This window comes from Patagioenas fasciata, chromosome 18, assembly GCF_037038585.1.
Source record: "Patagioenas fasciata isolate bPatFas1 chromosome 18, bPatFas1.hap1, whole genome shotgun sequence".
NCBI classification, from domain to species: Eukaryota; Metazoa; Chordata; class Aves; order Columbiformes; family Columbidae; genus Patagioenas; species Patagioenas fasciata.
This window is the reverse complement of record NC_092537.1, coordinates 858,205-878,103: the sequence shown is the minus strand read 5'-3', so window position 1 is coordinate 878,103 and position 19,899 is coordinate 858,205. Positions and strand designations below refer to the sequence as shown.

Sequence of the window (19,899 nt, the reverse complement as noted above, 5' to 3'; positions counted from 1 at the left end):
CACCGACACTAACAAACACCCGTACCACCAGCACACCGACACTAACAAACACCCGTATCACCAGCACACCGACACTAACAAACACCCGTACCACCAGCACACCGACACTAACAAACACCCGTACCACCAGCACTCTGATACTAACACCTGTACCACCAGCACTCCGATACTAACACCCATACCACCAGCACACCGATACTAACAAACACCTGTACCACCAGCACACCGATACTAACGCCTGTACCACCAGCACACCGATACTAACGCCTGTACCACCAGCACACCAATACTAACACCTGTACCACAGTTGTGCCCGCAGCAGCCCAGGGCCTGGGGTGGAGGCACCGCACAACCAGCCCGGGCCTGGCAGCGCCACACCTGAGCAGGTAATGCGGGAAAAGCCAATAACAGTAAGAAAGACACGAAGGAAGGAAGGAAGGAAGGAAGCGACACATCAGAGCCTGCACCCAGGGCAGGACCAGGACCAGCGCCCGGTTCCTAAGGACGGGAAATCCGCGGAAATCAAAACATCGACAGATTGAGGGGCAAATCTGCCCTCTAAAAATAAGTTTTCCCTTTTCCTCAGCTGTTCAAAGGAAGAGTCAACAGGACGGGCAGCGGTGGGTCCCACACGAACTGCCAGAACGGAATCCAACACCGTCAGACATGCTGGGTGTGAACATCTGCGCAAAGTGCCACCGAAACAGCCACCAGCAGAACCCCGCTGTATCCCACCGCGCCTCGACGCAGCCGGAGGTTCAGCGTGACCGTCGCACCGCACCGCTGGAAGCTCCCGTTCCTCCCCGCGCTCCTCTGGCAACTCCTGCCTGCAGCCACATCGCCCGCTGTGGCTGCACAGCAAACGGGTTTGGAGGTTTCAGACCAGCGATGCAAGAGAAAATTCCTGAATGGAAGGTGACGGGTAAACGCAGGTGATTATTTTTAGAAAAATATTTAAGCGAGGCCTAAATTAGTTTCTAAATCTGTCCTCACTAAAAGTTCAGAATAATGAATTGAGCCACCTCTGACGAAAGTGGAATTTTCCCCTTTGCCAGGTTTGCTTCAAACTGCACATTTTTTGGAGGACACTGAACTAAGCGTGTCAAGGGGTTCTGCGCTCGCTCGCCGTCTACTGTGCCAGTGTTTGGGATTCACACGGAGAAAAGCTCTGTGTGGGACCTTCCTGAAGGAACTTCACCCAGGAAAGCCTAAAGAGCAGCAACGGGGCCACTGTCCTGTCCTGTCCTGTCTGGGGGCGTTGCAAAGTATTTCCAGCACCACTCTGCACCAGAACTACGACACAAGCAAAGAAGAGCAGGCGTTTCCAGAACCCACCGTGCTGCCCAGCAGGAGTGTGAGACGCAGAACGGGCCCCAGGGCTCCCCGCTCGGGTTCCGTGGTTCAGCACGGGGAGGGCAACGGCAGCTCCCAGCCACAGTCCCAGGGGAAACCAGAAACACAGGCTAGTAACGCACCGGCGACGAGAATGGATTACCACCCCACGGGGAATCCGAAACAGAGATTTTTAACTTGCTGGCAATAAGCAAGCTATAAATAACTTGAGAAATTTACTGGTTTAATTTCAAAATTTCCCTAAAATCACGCTCCACCGCAGCCGCAAACCCGCGGTCCCACGGCCCAGGCTCTGCCGCCTCTTGCCGCAACGGCAGCCGACAGGCACCTCGGCAGCGCGGGGGCCTTTCAACCCTGCCCCTCCTGTGCCACAACGGCAAAACAACTCAGCGAACGACCCAACCGCTCTCGTCAGAAGCTGCTGAGAGCGCGCTGTGCCGCGTCCCACATGCGGCGCGCTCAGCGGGGCCGCCCATCGCCCAAACTCCGCTCACCGAAGGCATCTGGCAAACGCAAACCAAGCCCGCGCGGCTGCCGGTTTATGGCCCTTTCAGCTCTCGTTTCCTCCTCCAGGATCTACATTAGCCTGACTGTACCAGTTCGTACTTTGCCAAAGTTTGTACTGATCTATTCTTAATCACACTGCATGAAAAAACCGAAAGCAAGTATTTTTGTTATTACTTTTATGATTATTTTTATTATTATTATCCACGGGACATTGGTTTGATAGTCTAAAACCATGCCTAAGAGCTTTCCGATAACTGAGCCACCTCCATTTCCATTAATCACCTTAAAAGCAACAGTAAAAGCAGATGAACTCTGCAGCAAAACATTTCTTCTACTTCAACAACGCAAGCTGAGGATTCTCCCCCAGCCCTCGGCTCTCCCACCCCCCAGCCACAGGACACGGCCTTTACTTGGTCACAACGAAGGCAGCAGATGCCCAACTTCTTTTCTATTTGGAGTGAAAGATGTCACGGCTGAACCGAGGCCTCTGTGTTTCAGATTTACGCTACAATTCCGCATGCACAGGGAGGACAGGCGCCGGAGCCGCTCTGGTTCTGGCGCCCGGGCTGCAGGACTCACCACATGGCGTGCATGTAGGTGGGCGGCAGGCGGGGGCTGCTGACCGGGGTGCAGTTGTACGACCTCATGATCCTCTCGGCCAGGAGGAAGTTGCGGAACAAACTGGCAACCAGCAGGTCCTGCCTGAACAGCTTCTGGAACAGGTCTGCAAGAGACGCAGGGGTTACCGGAGGCGCAGCGTGGCGCTCGAGCACTTCAGGTGACGGGCAAAACCATTTAAAACGCTAAAATACGTTCATATTTTATTTCGGTAACAAGGAATCTACAACAGTTTTGCAGTGACGTGACAACTATTAAATGGATATCTGCCCTCGAGTTCCCTTAAAACATCACATTTACTCTCCATTAGCAGCACTAAATACCTCTGCACTTTCTACCTCTGGTTGGTTTTTGCCTTTTCTGGATAAAATGCTCTTGTTGGGGTTTCAATTAAACTCAGCCTCCCTAAGCTTTTGGAAATTACTGAGGTGAAAAGGACCTGTGTGTACTGTTCAATCGAGAGCCACACACCTGGGAGCTGGCAGTTTGATGTGCTTGTGAGAAGCCAAAGCGAACCCTAAAAGGCAGCGAATGCGCTGTCGTCTAGAGAGGCAGGGAGGAGTTTGTGTTGTGCTGAGCATCACAGGGCACAGCCGGGAACTGCTGCCGGCTCTGGGCAGCCAGGTCCAGAGCCAACTCAGAGCTGGGATGGAGCTGTGGGAAACACTGTCCTACCAGCAAGGTTGCTCTTCATAAACACAGTAAGAAATGAAATTATTCAAGCTAAAGCACCAGAAAAAAACCCTTTCAGGTTTCTAATGTTCAGGTTCTTGAAATGCTTCTGGTAAAAAGAGCAAATTTCAAAAATTTCACTAATCTTAAGACCCAGCCTGGTCTGTTCTGCCAGGATCAGGCTTTAATTTCCTCCTCATTTCAGGGTCTCACTCCTCCTCACCCCCTCCTGAACAAGCCGTGCGCGCTGTGTGGAACCCCCGTCCCCGCCGGCTCCCACCTCTGGGCAGCACGTTCCAGGCGATGGTGTCCGTGATGGCCGTGAAGATCCAGTTCAGCTCGCCCAGGGGAGTCCTCCGGTCATTCAGGCGCCCGGGAATCCTACAGGTGGCGAAAAGAAACAAGTACATTCCTCTTAAAACCGTATCTTTTGAAACAGACCCCCCCATGGCTCAGTCCAGGCTCACAAAGACCAGATTTCCAGAACCTTATTTGTTAAGCGAGAATTAATGTTGCTAGACACACTTTCCTTATGCAAGATCCATTATGCTCAAATTTGCTCATGAGATGAATTGTCAGATAAAGGACAATAAACAAGGAATTGTTCACGGGTAACCGAGCTACATGAAAACATCTGGGAAGGCGCCAGAGATGCTGGTGGTCTCTGACGTGCAACGGAAATGTCTTTTCCTTCAAAAGCGCCACCCTGCTTCACTTCATCCCCTGTTCGCTTCCTGCTGAAATATTTAAGAATAAACACGATTTGTTTTTATCACATGGATCTTTACCATGAGAAAGTCACGTGGGGCACGTCCTGTACAACGAGTGGCCAAATGGTAAAAGACAAAGGACACGATGCTCTGTAGCAATTTATCCTTCTGATATCCTTACTTCAGAGGATGCCAGGTTTTCCCTTCAGATGGGCTCTGGCACCACCCCTGCTTTCAGAATACAATATATATATAACACTGGGGTACACAATATCATACTGAGACTCCAGAAGATGCTTTGGCACTGGTGTTTACCTGCAAACATCTGCAATAACCTTGGTATGGGGAAATAAAACCAGTGTACTTGACTCTTCAGCCTTTCAGGGGAAGAAAGGGAGCGAGTGCAGCACAGGATGTGGGGAGATGGCTCTGGAAATCTGCCCCGGGCAGAGCTGCTCAGCAAGGCCAGCACTGCCGATGTGATAGAGACATCATGTCCCCAGCCCCACTCCACAGCAGCGACCCAGCCGTGTCGTGACTGCGCTCCGGGAACCTTGGAAAACTGCTCGAGAATGACAAAACTTTGGAGTTTCTTAAATGATTTGTTGGAGAGAGCTGCAAAGCTTCGTACGCTCGCGTTCCACCCTGTCGTGTCTCTGTGTAAAGATGCAAAAGAAGCGTTGCCATGAAAACCGTCCTCTTGAGCACGATCTGCACTCGTGTTGACAACGGGCTTTGCCCACGCCAGAGCCCGATATCCTGTACCAGCGCGGTAGCTCGAATACTCCATCTCAATACACATGCTTTTGCCAGCCAGCCCGAGCCTCCCTGTCCCCGGCACAGCGACCTTCACCTGCTGGCACCAGTGTGACGGATCCTGGCGCTGGCTCCAACCGGGAAACAAGAACGTGCCAGTACCAACCCGCTGCGCCCCCATTTACCATCCTAGAGCAGCTCATTAGCCAAGTTCTGAGGGCATGCACCAAAGGTATTTGTTATATTACCCGATAATTTCAGTGTTTTCTCCAGGTACATCCCTTTTGCTGTGTGATATCTGGGGATTTCATTTTTCCTGCTTTAAACTGGCTCCCTCTGAGCCATTACTCATCAATAATCAATAGACATCAAAACATGAATCATGTCCAATCTGTGACGCTCGACAATACTTAAAGTGGAAACAAAATTAATTTTAGTCTCCAATTCGTTATTTCTGGTGCTCTAGAGGAACGGTTTGGCCGCCGAGCCGCAGCGGGCGCTGGGCTGTGCTCCCGCGGTGCCACCCGAGTGTTCAGCGAAGCCGATTCTTGAGCCACCTGGCTCAGCCCTTCCCTGACCCTCACCATATGTTCTTTGGTCAGATACACTCTCGTAGCAATATGTTAATTGCAATTAACACAATGCAGTCATTGCTCCAGAACACATTTATCTGGTGATACCACACTGACCACGAGCCCACGGGTTCGGGAGGAATTTCTGCTCCCTTTGCTGTCCCACAGCTCCAAGCAGCGGCACACGTGGCCCAGGCAGCTCCGGTGCGGAACACCGACCTGCGACGCTCCCGCCCAGCCCACGGCACGGCGGGGGCACCGAGGGCCATCCCCAGCCTCATCGGAATGCAAAACGTGCCACTTGACACGAGTGATTTACTACAGCAAAAACCGAACAAGAAATTGCAGCTGATGCAACCTCTGCGCCTGCCGAACGGACCGCTGGGCAGCACCAGCAGTGAGCGATTGCTGCTCTTCGCTACGCCACGCAGGAGCTTACTAAACGCCAGGCAAGTATGATAATACATTTATATTAAGAATTCACATTTAATATCTGGGCTCCCGTTCTCCTAACGCCCTTCAAGATGCTCTTCGACTCCACAGTTTCCATCTGGGACAAAAGATGACAACTGGACCCTGGACTGTGTCAGAAGAGTTCTGAGCAATCTCAGCAGTATTTCTAGAGTCAACGTTTGTCAGAAATTGAATGAATGGTGTTTAATTAAGTGCTCACAGCCAGTTTGTGTGTGTGTTCCAAGAATAAGGCATTGAAAGCCATCCGCAGGGAGCACAGAACTGCATCCCAAGCACCCACTGCCCCGTCTGAGGACGTGCTGCCTTTTTACAGCAGCAACAACAAATCCCCAAACCCAGCAGAGACTACACCGGACAGTTGTCACTATTTCCAAGTCTACCTTGTTGTAGTAACTGAGGTACAACTGAAGCGCAGTTGCCTTGGTTCAGCAGTTTGCCTCAGCTGCCTGAGAACCAGTAATTACGCTCCAACATTGCTTGGATAAAGCATCATAACACGTTTCAAGGGTGTTCAGGCTGAAACACAACAACACTATCAGACAAAGACAGCAGGACAGCACAGCCATGAAGTGACAAAGTGTTTCTGATTCAGTGTTGTTCTGTTCATTGGTTGGCTCTGGTGACATGGTGACGAGCGCGTCTCCTCCGCCAACGCTCCCGTGGCCAAAGCCCACGCGGAAACAGCGACTGCACAGCTCCGGGGCTGGACCGCAGGAACACGACCTGTGTCTCTGAGACCGCTCCCCGGGCCGGGCTGGGCTGGGATGGCAGCCGGAGCAGTGGGAGCCCTGGGGCTCCGAACCCCCGAGCCGCAGAGCCCCATGCAGCTGGGACCCCAAGCAGCAGAGCCCCACGCAGCTGGGACCACAATGGGGCAGAGCCCCGCGCAGCCGGGACCACAATGGGGCAGCTGGGACCCCGATGGGGCAGAGCCCCGCGCAGCCAGGACCACGATGGGGCAGCTGGGACCCCGATGGGGCAGAGCCCCGCGCAGCCAGGACCCCGATGGGGCAGCCGGGACCCCCACGGGGCAGCCGGGACCCCCACGGGGCAGCCGGGACCCCCACGGCACCAGTCCAGCAACCCCACACTTCATTTCCCAAACACACCGTGCATCCAGCAATGCCAAACAGCTTTCCAAAGAAACCTCCTCGCAGACAAACATGAGAAATGCCAGAAATAATGAGGAAATCAAGACCAACAGGAAAAAGAAATCATAAAATTTGGCTTACTTCTCTATCAAATCCAGCGTGACTCCTGGCACCAGTCTGACACTCTTCTGCATACAGAACCTGCAGAGAAGAGAATAAAAATAAAACATACTAATTGAATATTTAATGACAAGGTTCTGTGGAAAGAATATGGAAGGAGGTTTCTTTATTACAGTGTGTCTGCTTTTAAAATGGTGTTTGGGTATAAAACTTTGCCACAGCATAATAAGAATGAAACGAGGCCCTCAATATTCGTCACGCTCATGATTATGCGGCGATTTCCATCGTCAGGTGTCAAAACTGGGGTATTGCAGCTGTCAGAATGACGAGTTTCCCCGCGCGGAGCGGAGAAAAGGGCTCGCGGGCAGCAGCGCGGCCCCGGGGGAGCGCGGGGGCTGTGCTGCTGGAATAGCGATGAGCAGTGCGCCCCGGAGCTCGGCACCGCCGGCACGAGGGGGAGCGGGGGAACCGGAGGATGCGTCGAGTTCAAACGCCTCAGTCACTTCATTAAAAATGTGCTGACTCCATTTCCCCAGCATTACAAACACCAGCACTCGGGGAACCGGCCCTGGACAGCGCGGAGTCCTCTTGGCAGCACCACTCGTTGCACCTTGGAAACACCAGAGCTGACAGAGCTCAGGAACCTGCTCTCTACCGTTTAATGAAGAATTTACCCACCAGTGTTACACAAGTTGTTGTTTTGTGCCAGAGCAGGGAAGGTGGTACCAGGGGGTCAGTGTTACCGGGGGGTCGGTGGCACCAGCAGGTCAGCGGTACCGGGGCTCAGCTGCCCAAGACACCCGCCTCCTGCATCCAGTGGCACCCGGAGCCCATCCTGCCACCAGAGCCACCTTTACAGGACAGAGCAGTTGAACAAGCCATGCAGAGCCCACATCTGAAATGCCGAGGACCCTGCGGTTCTCTTGTGACACCCCCCACCTTACAGCGATGGGTTCAGGAAAGCCAAGTGGTCTCCAGGCTGCTTTTCTGATGCGTGCACCATCCGCCATAAACAAAACCTCACAGAGCCATCTACAAACACTGCAGAGGGAGCCCCAGACAACTGCTACAATATAAAAGCCTTAGGGCAGTGCTTTCCAGAACCAGACAGGGAAACACCCTCACCCCAGAGCCACGGGTGGGACCCGGCCCCGCAGAACCGGGTCACTGCAACCAGGCTGCCGCCTCCGACGGACCGGGGATGCCAAAGACTCGGTAACTCCTCTCTCACCGCCTCCACACTACGACAGATCCCGGAGGACCACAGCAGAGCCAGCGCAACCTTGTGCTGTCACACGTTTGCTTACTGCAAATAAAACCAGAGTCCCGCGGACCACCACGTCATGCAGTACTCTGGATTTATTTCAGAAGCCTCTCATCCCAGCCGTGATTTAACCTCACTCACTCAGCAACACTTCACAGGCTCATGGATTAACAGGATGGTGCTCCACGCTGTTGCAAGACACCATGTAAAATAAGGGCGAGCATCTTAACCCTGGAAAGAGGCCGAGAACGGACGCGCAGGCTCTGCCTGGCAGCAGAGGCCGCTTGCCACGGGGCAAACAGACCCCGGCCCCCTTTTGCAGGGACCTCTCCTGAGCACAAAGCCTTTGCGGGCAGCTCGCTGGATTGGACGTTGGGACACACGACAGAACGCCGGCGTGTCCCACCGCGGCACCGCTGGGCTGACTACAAACAGCTGCTTCCCGTGGAAATGCGTCCTGCGGCCACCATGCAGCGCTTCTTAGGGAGCTGCACCTGAGCAACACACAAATAACCTCCGACATCAGCTATTTCGTGTGAGCTCATGGCTCCTCAAAGAGGACAAAGGAAGCAGACCGAGCAGTGAAAGCACGTTGTGTCCTGAGCATGGACCCGTGGGATGTTCACCAGGCCGGGGCCAAGCGGCAGCGCTTACGGCTCCTGTGCACACGGGCCTGTTGCAGTACTGCTTTCAAAGCACCCACCGCTGCCCTGAGCGCTTCGGAAGAGGTTAGTTCATTAAAACCCAATTACCCACTAGCAGACCATCTGCATTTCCTCTTGAGCAATCACTGGCTGCCAAGAAAATGTACCCGTAAACAAAATGTTCCTCATCCTGTGTCTGCAGCCCCCTTCATCGCTCCAAACACGACGTCTCCAGAGATGCTTGGTGTCATCACCACAAATATCAGGAGAAACGCGTTAGAGCTGCGTGTAAACACACCAATCAATGCCAGCAGTAACAAAAGAAACCAGACATACACATAATGCTCAGCTGGGGTCTGCTCAGATACCGCAGGAATGTGTGGAAACTCCATTTAGTTTCTCTAAATAAATCTGGGACAGAAGATCGGCTCCGTTAACCCCCCAAAACCTCGAGCAGAAATGCAAAATAAAACACATTAGAAAAAAGCACCTATACTTGAAATGTTTGCTTTCATTGGCCTACAGCTGTCACAGATCAAACTCTCTTCCCCCTGCACTTTCAAGTTTGCTGTGTTTGGGTTCTGATGCACCACCGGCATCTCCGACACTCCCAGCTCTGAGGAGCTCCCAGGCTTCTTGTCTCCTTTTGGTTGGGGGTTTTCCAGCACTTCTCGGGAGCTCTGTGACTCTTCTGAGTGGGACCGCAGGGTTCAACCCAAAGGGTTTTCACGACAACGTGGACAGGGCCAGTGTCCTGCTGGGTGAGACTGCAAACGTAACCGCAGCCTGGGGGGTTGGACTGGATGATCTTTTGAGGTCCCTTCCAATCCCTGACATTCTGTGACTCTGTGGTTAGGGACTGACGAACACACGAGCACGCGATGCGCTGCTGATCACACCTTCCAGTAGCTGCGTTTTGCTTTAGACAGCACGAGAGCCACACATCTGGGTAAAACCGCACCAAACGCGCACTCGTTCCTGCCTGTTTCTGCAAGAGCTGCAGCCGCCTTCCGATCAGCGCCCGTCAGTCAAGATTAACCGTCACTACGGCTTATCTCTAAGCTGTCTCATACACAGCTATATATAGTCACGCACATCAGGAGCGGGCACTGCACAGGACGATGACCGGTCCGGAGCCAGGCAGGTCCACCAAGGCCTCGGGGCTGGGGCACCGGCGGCTCCGCACCCGCGGCTCAGCCCAGCAGCCATCGCTCTGCCCTGGACCGACGCTGAAGTGGATGCAGCTGCAGTTCCATTTGATAACTGATTTCGTCCATCAGTTGTTTACTTAAAATACAGAGCGCAAAATGGGATGTATAGAAATGTATTCATCAAACTTTTATGTGCCCATAAATTCCGTATATGAAACCTCATTAACCAGTCAGTCCAGAATTGCAAAACTGTTATATTTCAAAACCAATCCTGCAAGGCTCTGGATCAGCTTTGGTAAAAGGGCTATGCTGAAGTAAAAGAGAAGTTTTAAAGACCAGGGTTGATGTATTGATCTCTGGTGCACGGGCTGCTCCGGGACAGCGGGACACGGTGTGCCCGGGCGGCCGGGCTGGAACAGCAGCGAATAACGCTCTGCAAACGAGCGCTTCTTGCCTACAGGACTTGCACGCATAAAAATACAACCGCAATAATGGCAATCAATAGAGAATATAAAAGGAGCATAATCTGCATCAAACAATAGAGGAGAAATATTTTGTGTGCAGTAAGCAACACACATCACCATTGGACTAGACACAGTAGGAAAGGCTTTACTGTCCAGGGGTTTGCGTGGCGCCTGCAGCACCGACCCCAAGAGCAGCCGAGGTTCAGCTTCACATCCTCCCTGAGCTGCATTTTTCCCAATGCGTCTGCTGTCAAACACGAACGAGGCAAGTCTGAGAATACCTGGTGCTATAGCGGGTGGGGCCGCGCCAGCACCTGCTCGATCACCCCCTGCACCAGCACCTGCTCGATCACCCCCCGCACCAGCACCTGCCCGATCACCTGCCCGATCACCCCCCGTGCCTCACGGAGATGGAGCGACAGGAAATTCCTCAACAGATCAGGACATCAAAAAAGCCCCTTTCTCAGTACATAGAAAACGTGCATTTAACGCTGTTGTGTAAGCAGTTTATACGTTTGGAGGGGACTCCCAAAGCACAGCGGCCCCGCTCAGGGTGCTGCCAGGGCTGGTGCGGCACACGCGGAGCGGCGCGGTCCTGAGAACTGCACAGCACCGATGCGGCTCAGCTTGCCACAGACCCACACACACCCACCACACAGCGCAGCCCAGCCCCGTGCCGGCAGATCCCGTCTGCCCGGCCCTCCCTGCCGCGGTCCCAGTCCTGTTCCTGAACGCTCCCGCTGGCTGCACAGCCCTTGGAGCCGCCTGCCCGATTAACTCGGCACGTCAGTCCACACCAGCTTCCTTTGGTCCATCGCTCAGTTTCTTTCACTACGGCATTACTTAACGCTGCTGCATTATTTACAGCAACCGCAATATTTGGAATATGATTTGTACAAAGGACAATTTACCAAAAGTTATATTGCACTACGCACTGTTTCTGCTCTCTGAAGAAGCAGATATTCAATTCCCAGAACAGTAAATCCCTTAATCTGAGCAAACCCAGATATCGAGCTGGAATCTAAAACGTAATAAGTAGAAGATAACAATATTTTCACCTTTCTAGCTCTGATTAATAAAACGCCATCCCAAATGCACAGTTCAAACCCTGTAATTCAATAGCACGGAAAGATGTTAGGACAGATGAAGCACGTGGACGAGCGGGTCTATCGCACCAGAGGGGCTCAGCAGAGGGGCTCAGCACCACCGGGCGCACACTCACCAGCGCAGCGCGATCTTGATGGGCGTGGTGAGGCAGGAGGTGAAGAGGTCGGCGGGCAGGTCGGGGATCATGGGCAGCAGCTCGCTGGCCTCGCAGGCCGCCAGCTGGATGCAGTTCTTCATGGAGGGCGGCAGCGGCATCTGCGCCAGCGGGTGGTTGGGGTTGATGGCGGCCACCTGCAGAGAGCAGCGCGGTTACTCCCCCGGGGGCTCGGGCACGGTCACCTCTGCGTCACTTCGACAACAAACAACGGAGAGCTTCAAAGTTCAACAGAACTTGCAGAAATGGCAAACTGGTAGCACCAGCCAGAGCTTTACCTCATGTATAACTAACAGCATTCCAGTTTTAATCAATGCTTTAGTAAAAGGGTTTGAGGTCCCTACACATATTCCTCTGGATGGAGAAAACAAGGCAATTTCTGCTCTAAACAGCGAGTGTCCCACTGAGAACCAGCTCTAAAGTGAGGTCTTTGCAGCACAAGATCTAGAGCTGTTCTAACAAGACACCATTTGCCAAGACTCAATCAGTTTATGCTTAATTGGGTATTATCACCTCTCTAAAACCCTCAGAACTGAGAGACATGGGAGTGCAGACGCTGGGCTGCTGTTACCAGTCCTAGTAACCTGGGTTTGCAGTTTCATGTTCTTCCCAAGCCACAGACTTTGGGAATGTCTCATCTCGGCCAGGTGTGGCACTACCACTGCTTAGGAGAGGAATCAGGGAATCATCTCCATAGCCCAAGCTACCAGACTGGGTTATTTCAGGAGAATGGAACGTGCACCTGCCAAAAGAGTCACTGCAAAAGCATCTCCAAAAACGGAATTTAGGATGAAAGGCACTGGAGCCAGGGATGCTGTTAATATCTGCTTGGAGGTTCTATTTGTGACAGTCCGCTGCCTGATGAATTCATATTCCTTCCTTGAAGCTGTTGGTTTGTCTGGGCTCTGGGAGGGGGGGACCGTTGTTGCTATTGTTTCATACATAACCAGATACTAGACTTTTGCATCTAAAATAAATATGTCTAGTTCACCTCAGCAGAAAATACCATTAGGGCCCAAATTGATTCTATTAACTTTACCATTTAATTAGCTCTTCTATTAAAAATTATTCCGAGTTTAATAGGATAGCAAACTGAACCAGAAAGATTGGGGTGGCAGAATCATCTGCAGATCGATTTGCCCTCCCGCAGCGCTCCAGGCGCGCTCTCGGCGAGCCCCGCGCACCCCGCGCCCACCTCCAGCTCCTGCTCCCGCTGCAGCGCAAACTGCTTGAAGGACTTGACGATCAGGCCGGCGTTGGAGCAGTCGTACACGAAGATGGACGGGCTGCCCATCCACGTCTGCAGGTCGTAGATGGACAGGGGAATATACTGAGTGTAGTTCTAGAAGGAAACAGAAGCACTCGGGTTACAAAGAGGCAGAGAAGCAGCAGAACTTTGATTGGTGAGATAGCGAAATAGACAGGACAAAACCCCCATTCTGAAATCACTAAATAAAGCCTCGATTGAACACTGGGCATATTAATCCAGCCAAATATCAACATTTACTAACAACGAGGACTACGAACCCGATTCCAACATAGTAGATTCTATCAGGCACTCTTTGAAATTCTAAACTCTGGTACGTCCTGACAACCCCGACCAGCACTTAACGGCCCAATTTGATCTCAAATTCCTGCAGCGCCGCTGAAGGATGTAAACCAGCTGTCTTTAATTTAACATCAAACACCTTAAACTGAAAACTCCATCCATAAATCAAGACTGATAATTAAGACTGTGTAGCCCATCAGCAGCTGCCTCATCTTACTTTAATGAGATGCTTCATAATTTTATTAGAGTCTTTAACTTCTGTGCAACTTCCAGAATTACCCAATAAAAACCAAACCTAACCAAGCCAAAGTAAAGAACCAACAGCTCGGTTTCTGTACATATGGAGTATTTTGTTCCCTGTCTTCCACCTTAACCCCACTAAATAATCGGAGGCAAGAGATTCCTAAAACACAAGGAGGATCAAACCTGAGACGTTTAAAATGAGCCGTGAAGGGCAACACCGCGAACTCGGGCAGAGCGGAACATGTGAACTAAAGCCGATTTCTGCCCTGGGCACCCACAGAGACCCCAGCAAACACCAGGGGCCGAGCTCCGGCACCGCCGAGGGACACACGTAACCAACGGCACCTCACGGGCACGCGTTGTTTTAACTTCATCATGCACGCTGCTACAGTGAAGATTGGATTATTGCTCTGATTAATACTGTGGTATTTCAAACCCGAAGAATTTAATGTTCCGACTTTACTGTGGGGTGACATATAACTTACAAAGTTTGCTAATGATATGTAAATGAGATAGTCTGAAGAGCAAAGGAGTGTTACATGATGGTTTCCTAGCCTGCTTGCTCAGGGCGAGGTTTGGAGCTGCCCGTGCAGCCGTGCCGGGGCTGCTCCGACACCAGAGAGGGACCAGAGCCGACTGCACAGCCACGGGCTTCATCCACTCAAAAATCATCAAAAACCACAACAAAAAGCCTTATTCAGATTTTGCAGAGCAGTTGCCCGAAATGTCAGAATAAAACATCTCTGCAGTCAGGGGTTTTTGATTTTTACCTTTCTGAAACCACGCTGGGATTTTGGTAGCAAGCGAAACTAGAAAAAGAACATTGCTCCTTATTTATTAATACAGCAGCACGCACAATAAATACACAAAAAGCACGTTACTGCACCTTCAACTTCTGGCAGAATGGCCACCCCACAGTCACCTTCATGGCCACTTCCACAGCCACCTCCACGGCCACCTCCACAGCCACCTCCACGGCCACCTCCACGGCCACCTCCACGGCCACCCCCATGGTCACGCCACAGCCACCTCCATGGCCCCCCCCACGGCCACCCCCATGGCCACCTCCACGGCCACCCCCACGGCCACCCCACAGCCACCTCCACGGCCACTCCCACGGCCACTCCCACGGCCACCTCCGTGGCCACCCCCACGGCCACCTCCATGGCCACCCCCATGGCCATCCCCATGGCCACCTCCATGGCCACCTCCATGGCCACCTCCATGGCCACCTCCATGGCCATCCCCATGGCCACCTCCATGGCCATCCCCATGGCCACCTCCATGGCCACCTCCATGGCCACCTCCATGGCCATCCCCACACAGGGCAGCTCTGCCCCCTGGGCTCCCACAGGCTGGCCCAGCAGAGCCCAGCTCAGGCTGAGTGAGACGTGAATTGCTTCCAAAGGACTTAACAGGAACACGATGATGATGCACATCTTGTGTTTCACGTTCTCCTGTTAGCAGCAGAATTTGCTCCTGACAACGCACACACTTCATGGCTTTCTGTACAACAGCGAGACAGAACAGACCCAGGAAAAGGGTGTTTTCAACATAACTGCTCCTCCCAAAGCACGGTGTATTTTCTCTCTCCATCTCCTACCAAAGCGAAGCAATGCCCATGGGCGTGCTCCACAGAGATGTCTCTGCAAAGCCTCCTCAGCAGGTTGCTGTGTGCAGCTGCTGTCCGGGGATCACTGAGCCGCATGGAAGCCCAGGCAGGACATGGCAGGAACACATCAGACCATGCCCTGCCGCTTGGCAACTGACTCCATCAGCTCCATCAGTTCTCAGAGAGCAGATAATAAAATGTAGCAGGAAGCATTCTCCTTCTATCTCCATTTTAAACATCACTTCAGACAGAGCACCAACTGTGCAAGGGCTAAATTAAATTTAAAATACCAACCCTTGAGAAGTTAAGGGGAAGATATTAATGGTCTGATACTATGTGAACTTTCTCCAGCATAATTACAGTGTGCTCCCACAGCACTGCATCTCCGGGCTGTCTCTGACCGCCTGCCACGTGGTGGAAGGTTTATTAACAAATGACGTCCCCTCTGCCGTCGCCCACATCAGCCCTGTGACCGCTGCACACCGGGTCTATGGGAGGAAAAATTAACGGGAAAGGAAAAATGAGCATCTCCAGCCCAGGAACAACGGCACAGGGAGACGCCTGGGCAGACCCTGGGCATTCACCGTTCCTGAGCCACAGCAGCCCCGCAGCTCCTGCCAAACCTGCCCCATAGCCCCAGGGGTCCCGCGGGACACGGGGAGGATGCTGAGCCCGGCCCCACGGGAGCGCAGGACAATACAGATGCACCAGAATAAAGTGATGCCCTCTTGCACCTTCTCCCCCACCTTCTATCCTGCCCTTTCAAATTACCACTGAATGCTTGTTCAATTATAGAAATAATACATGTGAAGTGTGAGAAAAGAAGCTCAATAAGCTCCCAAAATAAAATAGGAGCATATCTATGATAATGAATGCAAGTCCTATGTCAGATGAATGTACTTTCAGCTACAAGCACAATGTCCCAGTTTCCTAAGACTCCATTTTAACTCAGTTACCTTTAAAGGAGATTAAACAGCTGAACTACAGGGAAAGCAAAGTACACGTGGGTCACACGGAATCACTGGAAAGCTGCACTGGGAATCACTGGAAGGCTACACTAGGAATCACTGGAAGGTTGCTGCATGTGGTCGACACAGCTGTACGAAGTGTGGCTGAGCGCTATGGCCAAGCAGGGAACCAAACCAATTTTACACCAAATGCATTTTCAGCCTGAAAATTCAGCCGTTCTCTGGCAAACATTTCAGCGTACACACGGCAGCGGAGAGGAGCCGCTCGGCCCGCTGCGCAGACCCACCTTGTTGAAGACCCAGATCTCGCCGTTCACCGTGGGTCTGGGGACGCCGTGCCCGTTGTAGTGGAACAGGACCCGCTCTTCCTTGGCGTTGCGGCGCAGGGACGTGCACAGCTTCTTGACCTCGTCCACCGTAGGGTCGAGGCTCTGCTTGTACCTGGCCTAGTAACACGAAACGTAAGATGTTCATCTCAAGTGTAAAAACAAACCTGTTCAAGATGCAGGCAGCTGCTTCAGACAGAAGCACGTATATAAACTGCTTATGGTGGAGAAAGAAAACATGAAACACTTCCTGCCGAGCTGAATAAACAAAATATGTCAGCTGTGGTGTGTGGGCTCACACGCAGCACCAACGCCAGGCTGGCTGGACCCGGCCCGCCCCGGATCACCAGCACTCCAAGTGCCCTAGGAAGGTCAAACACATTTTCAACGTTAACCAGTCCCAAAAATAACGCTGCGTAATTCTCTAATCCTCCAATTCCTGCTCTGTACATCTCCAGCTGACAGAATTCCCTCGTAAAGACAGAGCGCTGTAAAATCAGATACTCCGTGAACCTCAAATCTCAGACTGAAATGCACTGAAGTGCCTTTTTTTAAAGCAAGGCCAAGTAACAACAAAACGCCTTTCGACTGCCCTTTGAACGATAAAAGCCTGTTTATTCCTCTCCAGAACTGCAGAGAGACCGGGAATCCAGAATCACCATGGCTTAAAAAATTAGAGCCCGTGTATTGAACCAAAGAGCCCAGTTTAAGAGCAGGACAATTGTACACATCTCTCTGCAAAAACCTGAACTGAGAGCCTGTTTATAAACTCAATAAAAGTCTCAGAAGTTTGGGCTTTCTAGCTTTTCCTCCATGACAGCCAAACATAAGAAAGTCTTAATATACTACAGCAAAAGAGGATGAAGCACTTTATTTAATATAAAAATGCTTTGCTTATCTGTGAAGCTTGAAAAAGAGACACCATGCTGCTCGATTAACATTCAGCATCCCAAGGCAAGAGGGGTACCATGAACAGCATCGTTTACACGATCACGACCACAGAGCAAAGCAAGCGGAAGGAGGAAAAGCCATTAAGCAAGAACCGGTGCCGTGACAGACTCCTCGTGTTGGAGCCAAGAGCGGAGGCGCCGTGCAGCGCGGGTCCCGGCCCTCCCGCTCCCTTCGGGTTGTGATCGAGGTGCTGATCTGCACAAACGTGCTCCTTAAACCACTCTGCCTGCTGGCACCTTTGCGCACACACAACCAGAGCGGCTGGTGGCTTCTCGGCTGCTTTACTTTCAAAGGAGAGCACGCTCATTGGAACGCTCCCCACGTCCCTGCAGCATAAATATTAAATACAGCTCACAATTAATGGAGGTGGATTCATACGCTAAAACCAGAGCCTGTAGATCTAAAGATCCAAACTGCAAGCTTCTTATTTGCGCGTTGAGAAACACAAGGCTGAGAAGAATGGAAAGCAGAGGGAGCTGTAAATGAGCACAGCTGGAGTCCCCCTGCCAGCCCAGGACCTGCACACGTGTTCACTGCACATCATTCACACGCGGGCGACACCAAACAGGTACCCGCGGAACAAACCACACCAGGCGGTGGCCTTGCTTTTTCCCCTAAAAGGCACCTTCAACACCCAGAACAGGAAAATAAAACAGTCTGGGCTAATTACCAAGGGCATTAGCTGGATGGTTCTGCTCTGGGCATTCACGGGGATTCTCTGAAGATGTGATCTATCAGAACTGTATCATTTCCTTACTCCAGACAAGAGCAACACTCTGGCTCTATCTGGTTTGCTAACTTGAAAGTATTAATTACAGTGAGGATGGATATTGAAGTTTAAATGCTAAACTAAGCCACAAGGAAGACACTCGCAAGTCTTGGGCCAGTCCTCTGTGGGTATTTGGTTGCACCACACTCTGATGCTTGTCCAGAAGGAAGCCCCGGCTGTTCCACACCAGCCCGTCCGCACAGCCGGGTCTGCTGCGGGTCCCTGGCCAGCACTGCCTGGACGCCATGGAGCTGCCCTCTGATCGCCAGGGACTCACCGCTCACCAACACAAAGACAAGGCCTTTTTAAACAGGTCATACAGAAAAACGTTAATCAGATCTGAGCAGCAGAGCTGCTTATCTCGTTCAAGACGCCTGTCTAACATCAGGTCTGTCTTCACATCCGCGGCAAAGCGACGCGAGGAGCACAGCGGGCAGGTGAACACACGCTGGAGCACGCAGAGCGCGCTGTCGGCTGTCTGTCCTCACCGCGAGGACAGAACACCAACCAAAGCAGAGCAGTTCACCGTGTGAATGGGGCTGATTGTCAGGAGATGACGGAAAGCAAAGCGAGAGAAGGCACGGCCACTGAACGATCCCCTTCAAACGGCGTCTCAGCTGTCACGATGTTTGTTGCTGTTGTTGCTTTTTGTTCCATGCTCCTACATCTGCAGAGCAGGGAGACCAATACAAGTTTTCCCATTTTGCTTTTTCCCCTTTGGAATTCTACAGTGTTTCTTTTGCAGGATCAATTAGTATTTGCTGTTGTTTTAAAAGAAAAACCCTATAGAAATAAAGGAAAAGTATGACTCACAGAGAGAGCAATAATTAGGCCATGTGTTCAATTAGCTTTCATGCTTAACTAGTTACTCTTTAGGAAACGCTCAACCTTTGATGTGCGGCAGGCAACTTACCAATTAATTAGGCAGGAGGAAGCAATGCAAGGAATGAAACCTCAGAGCCCAGAGATCGCTAATGAGGGAAACAACAGCATCAACAACAGAAAACATGCACTAAAAGGCAGAGGTTTAAATTATCTGTTTCAAGCATCTCGGCTGCACTCCCTTTGAAATTAAGAGAAGTGCTGGGAAGCGGAGCGGGGGGAGGCAGCAGCGGTGCTGGGTGGAAATGCAGCGCTGCTGCCTTGAAGCCCTGCCAAAAACCGCCCACCTGCCTGTGCCGGAGGAGACGGCTCCTCGGAGCCCGCGACTCGGTGACGTGAGCTGCGAGACGCAGCGTGCGAGGCTGGATTAGAGAACAAAGGAAACTCCTTCACTGGAGAACCTGCATGGTTAGGCACAACGGGGCATACACACTGCGGGAATCTCCATCTGGCACCAACAGCTTGGCAAAAAGGTAATAAATATATAGAGACAGCTCATCTAGTGACCACTGATGGGCAGCACATGCCAAGGAGTGGGCGCAGCTATGGGGCTGGTACCGGGTCCCCAAGCCGCTGCCGTCAAACATCGCTGCGGCCGCTCCTCCAACACCGCCACCCTCTGAACCAGGGAAAATGGCTACAACCATGGACCTTAAACGGGCTGGAAAGCCCGAAAACGTGCCGAGATGCGCCAGCCTAATGTGTTCAGATTCGCGACGGCCTGTCTCTTGTTAGGTGACACTAACGCAGGTAAGGAAGCATCCAAAAGAGAACTGTGCGGAACAGCAGGAAAGCTGCTGTGTGACAAGTGTCCATGTCACCGCAGTGTCCTTGTGACCGGGGCTGCTGCACGTCCAGACTTTCTCAAAGGCCAAAATTGGCTTTCAAGCCACCCTTCCCAAAGGCTTTTGAAGAGTTTGTATAACCTCATGTTACAGATTC

General features: G+C 52.0%; 1 protein-coding gene across 6 annotated transcripts in view; it reads right to left on the bottom strand.

Moving 5' to 3' along the window:
- RPTOR (regulatory associated protein of MTOR complex 1) overlaps nucleotides 1-19,899 on the bottom strand; it is a 92,760-nt gene that overhangs the window by 59,106 nt on the left and 13,755 nt on the right. For all 6 annotated transcript variants that reach the window (XR_011741837.1, XM_065852099.2, XM_065852100.2 and 3 more), the window contains exons 4-9: nucleotides 16,317-16,475; nucleotides 12,853-12,999; nucleotides 11,619-11,794; nucleotides 6,895-6,954; nucleotides 3,431-3,531; nucleotides 2,440-2,584 (exon numbers count right to left, since the gene is read on the bottom strand). Coding sequence is in view for 5 of the 6 variants with exons in the window: in XM_065852099.2 (XP_065708171.1) it covers nucleotides 2,440-2,584; nucleotides 3,431-3,531; nucleotides 6,895-6,954; nucleotides 11,619-11,794; nucleotides 12,853-12,999; nucleotides 16,317-16,475 (788 nt within the window). In the remaining variant the exon portion in view is untranslated. The remainder of the gene's footprint in view (nucleotides 1-2,439; nucleotides 2,585-3,430; nucleotides 3,532-6,894; nucleotides 6,955-11,618; nucleotides 11,795-12,852; nucleotides 13,000-16,316; nucleotides 16,476-19,899) is intronic.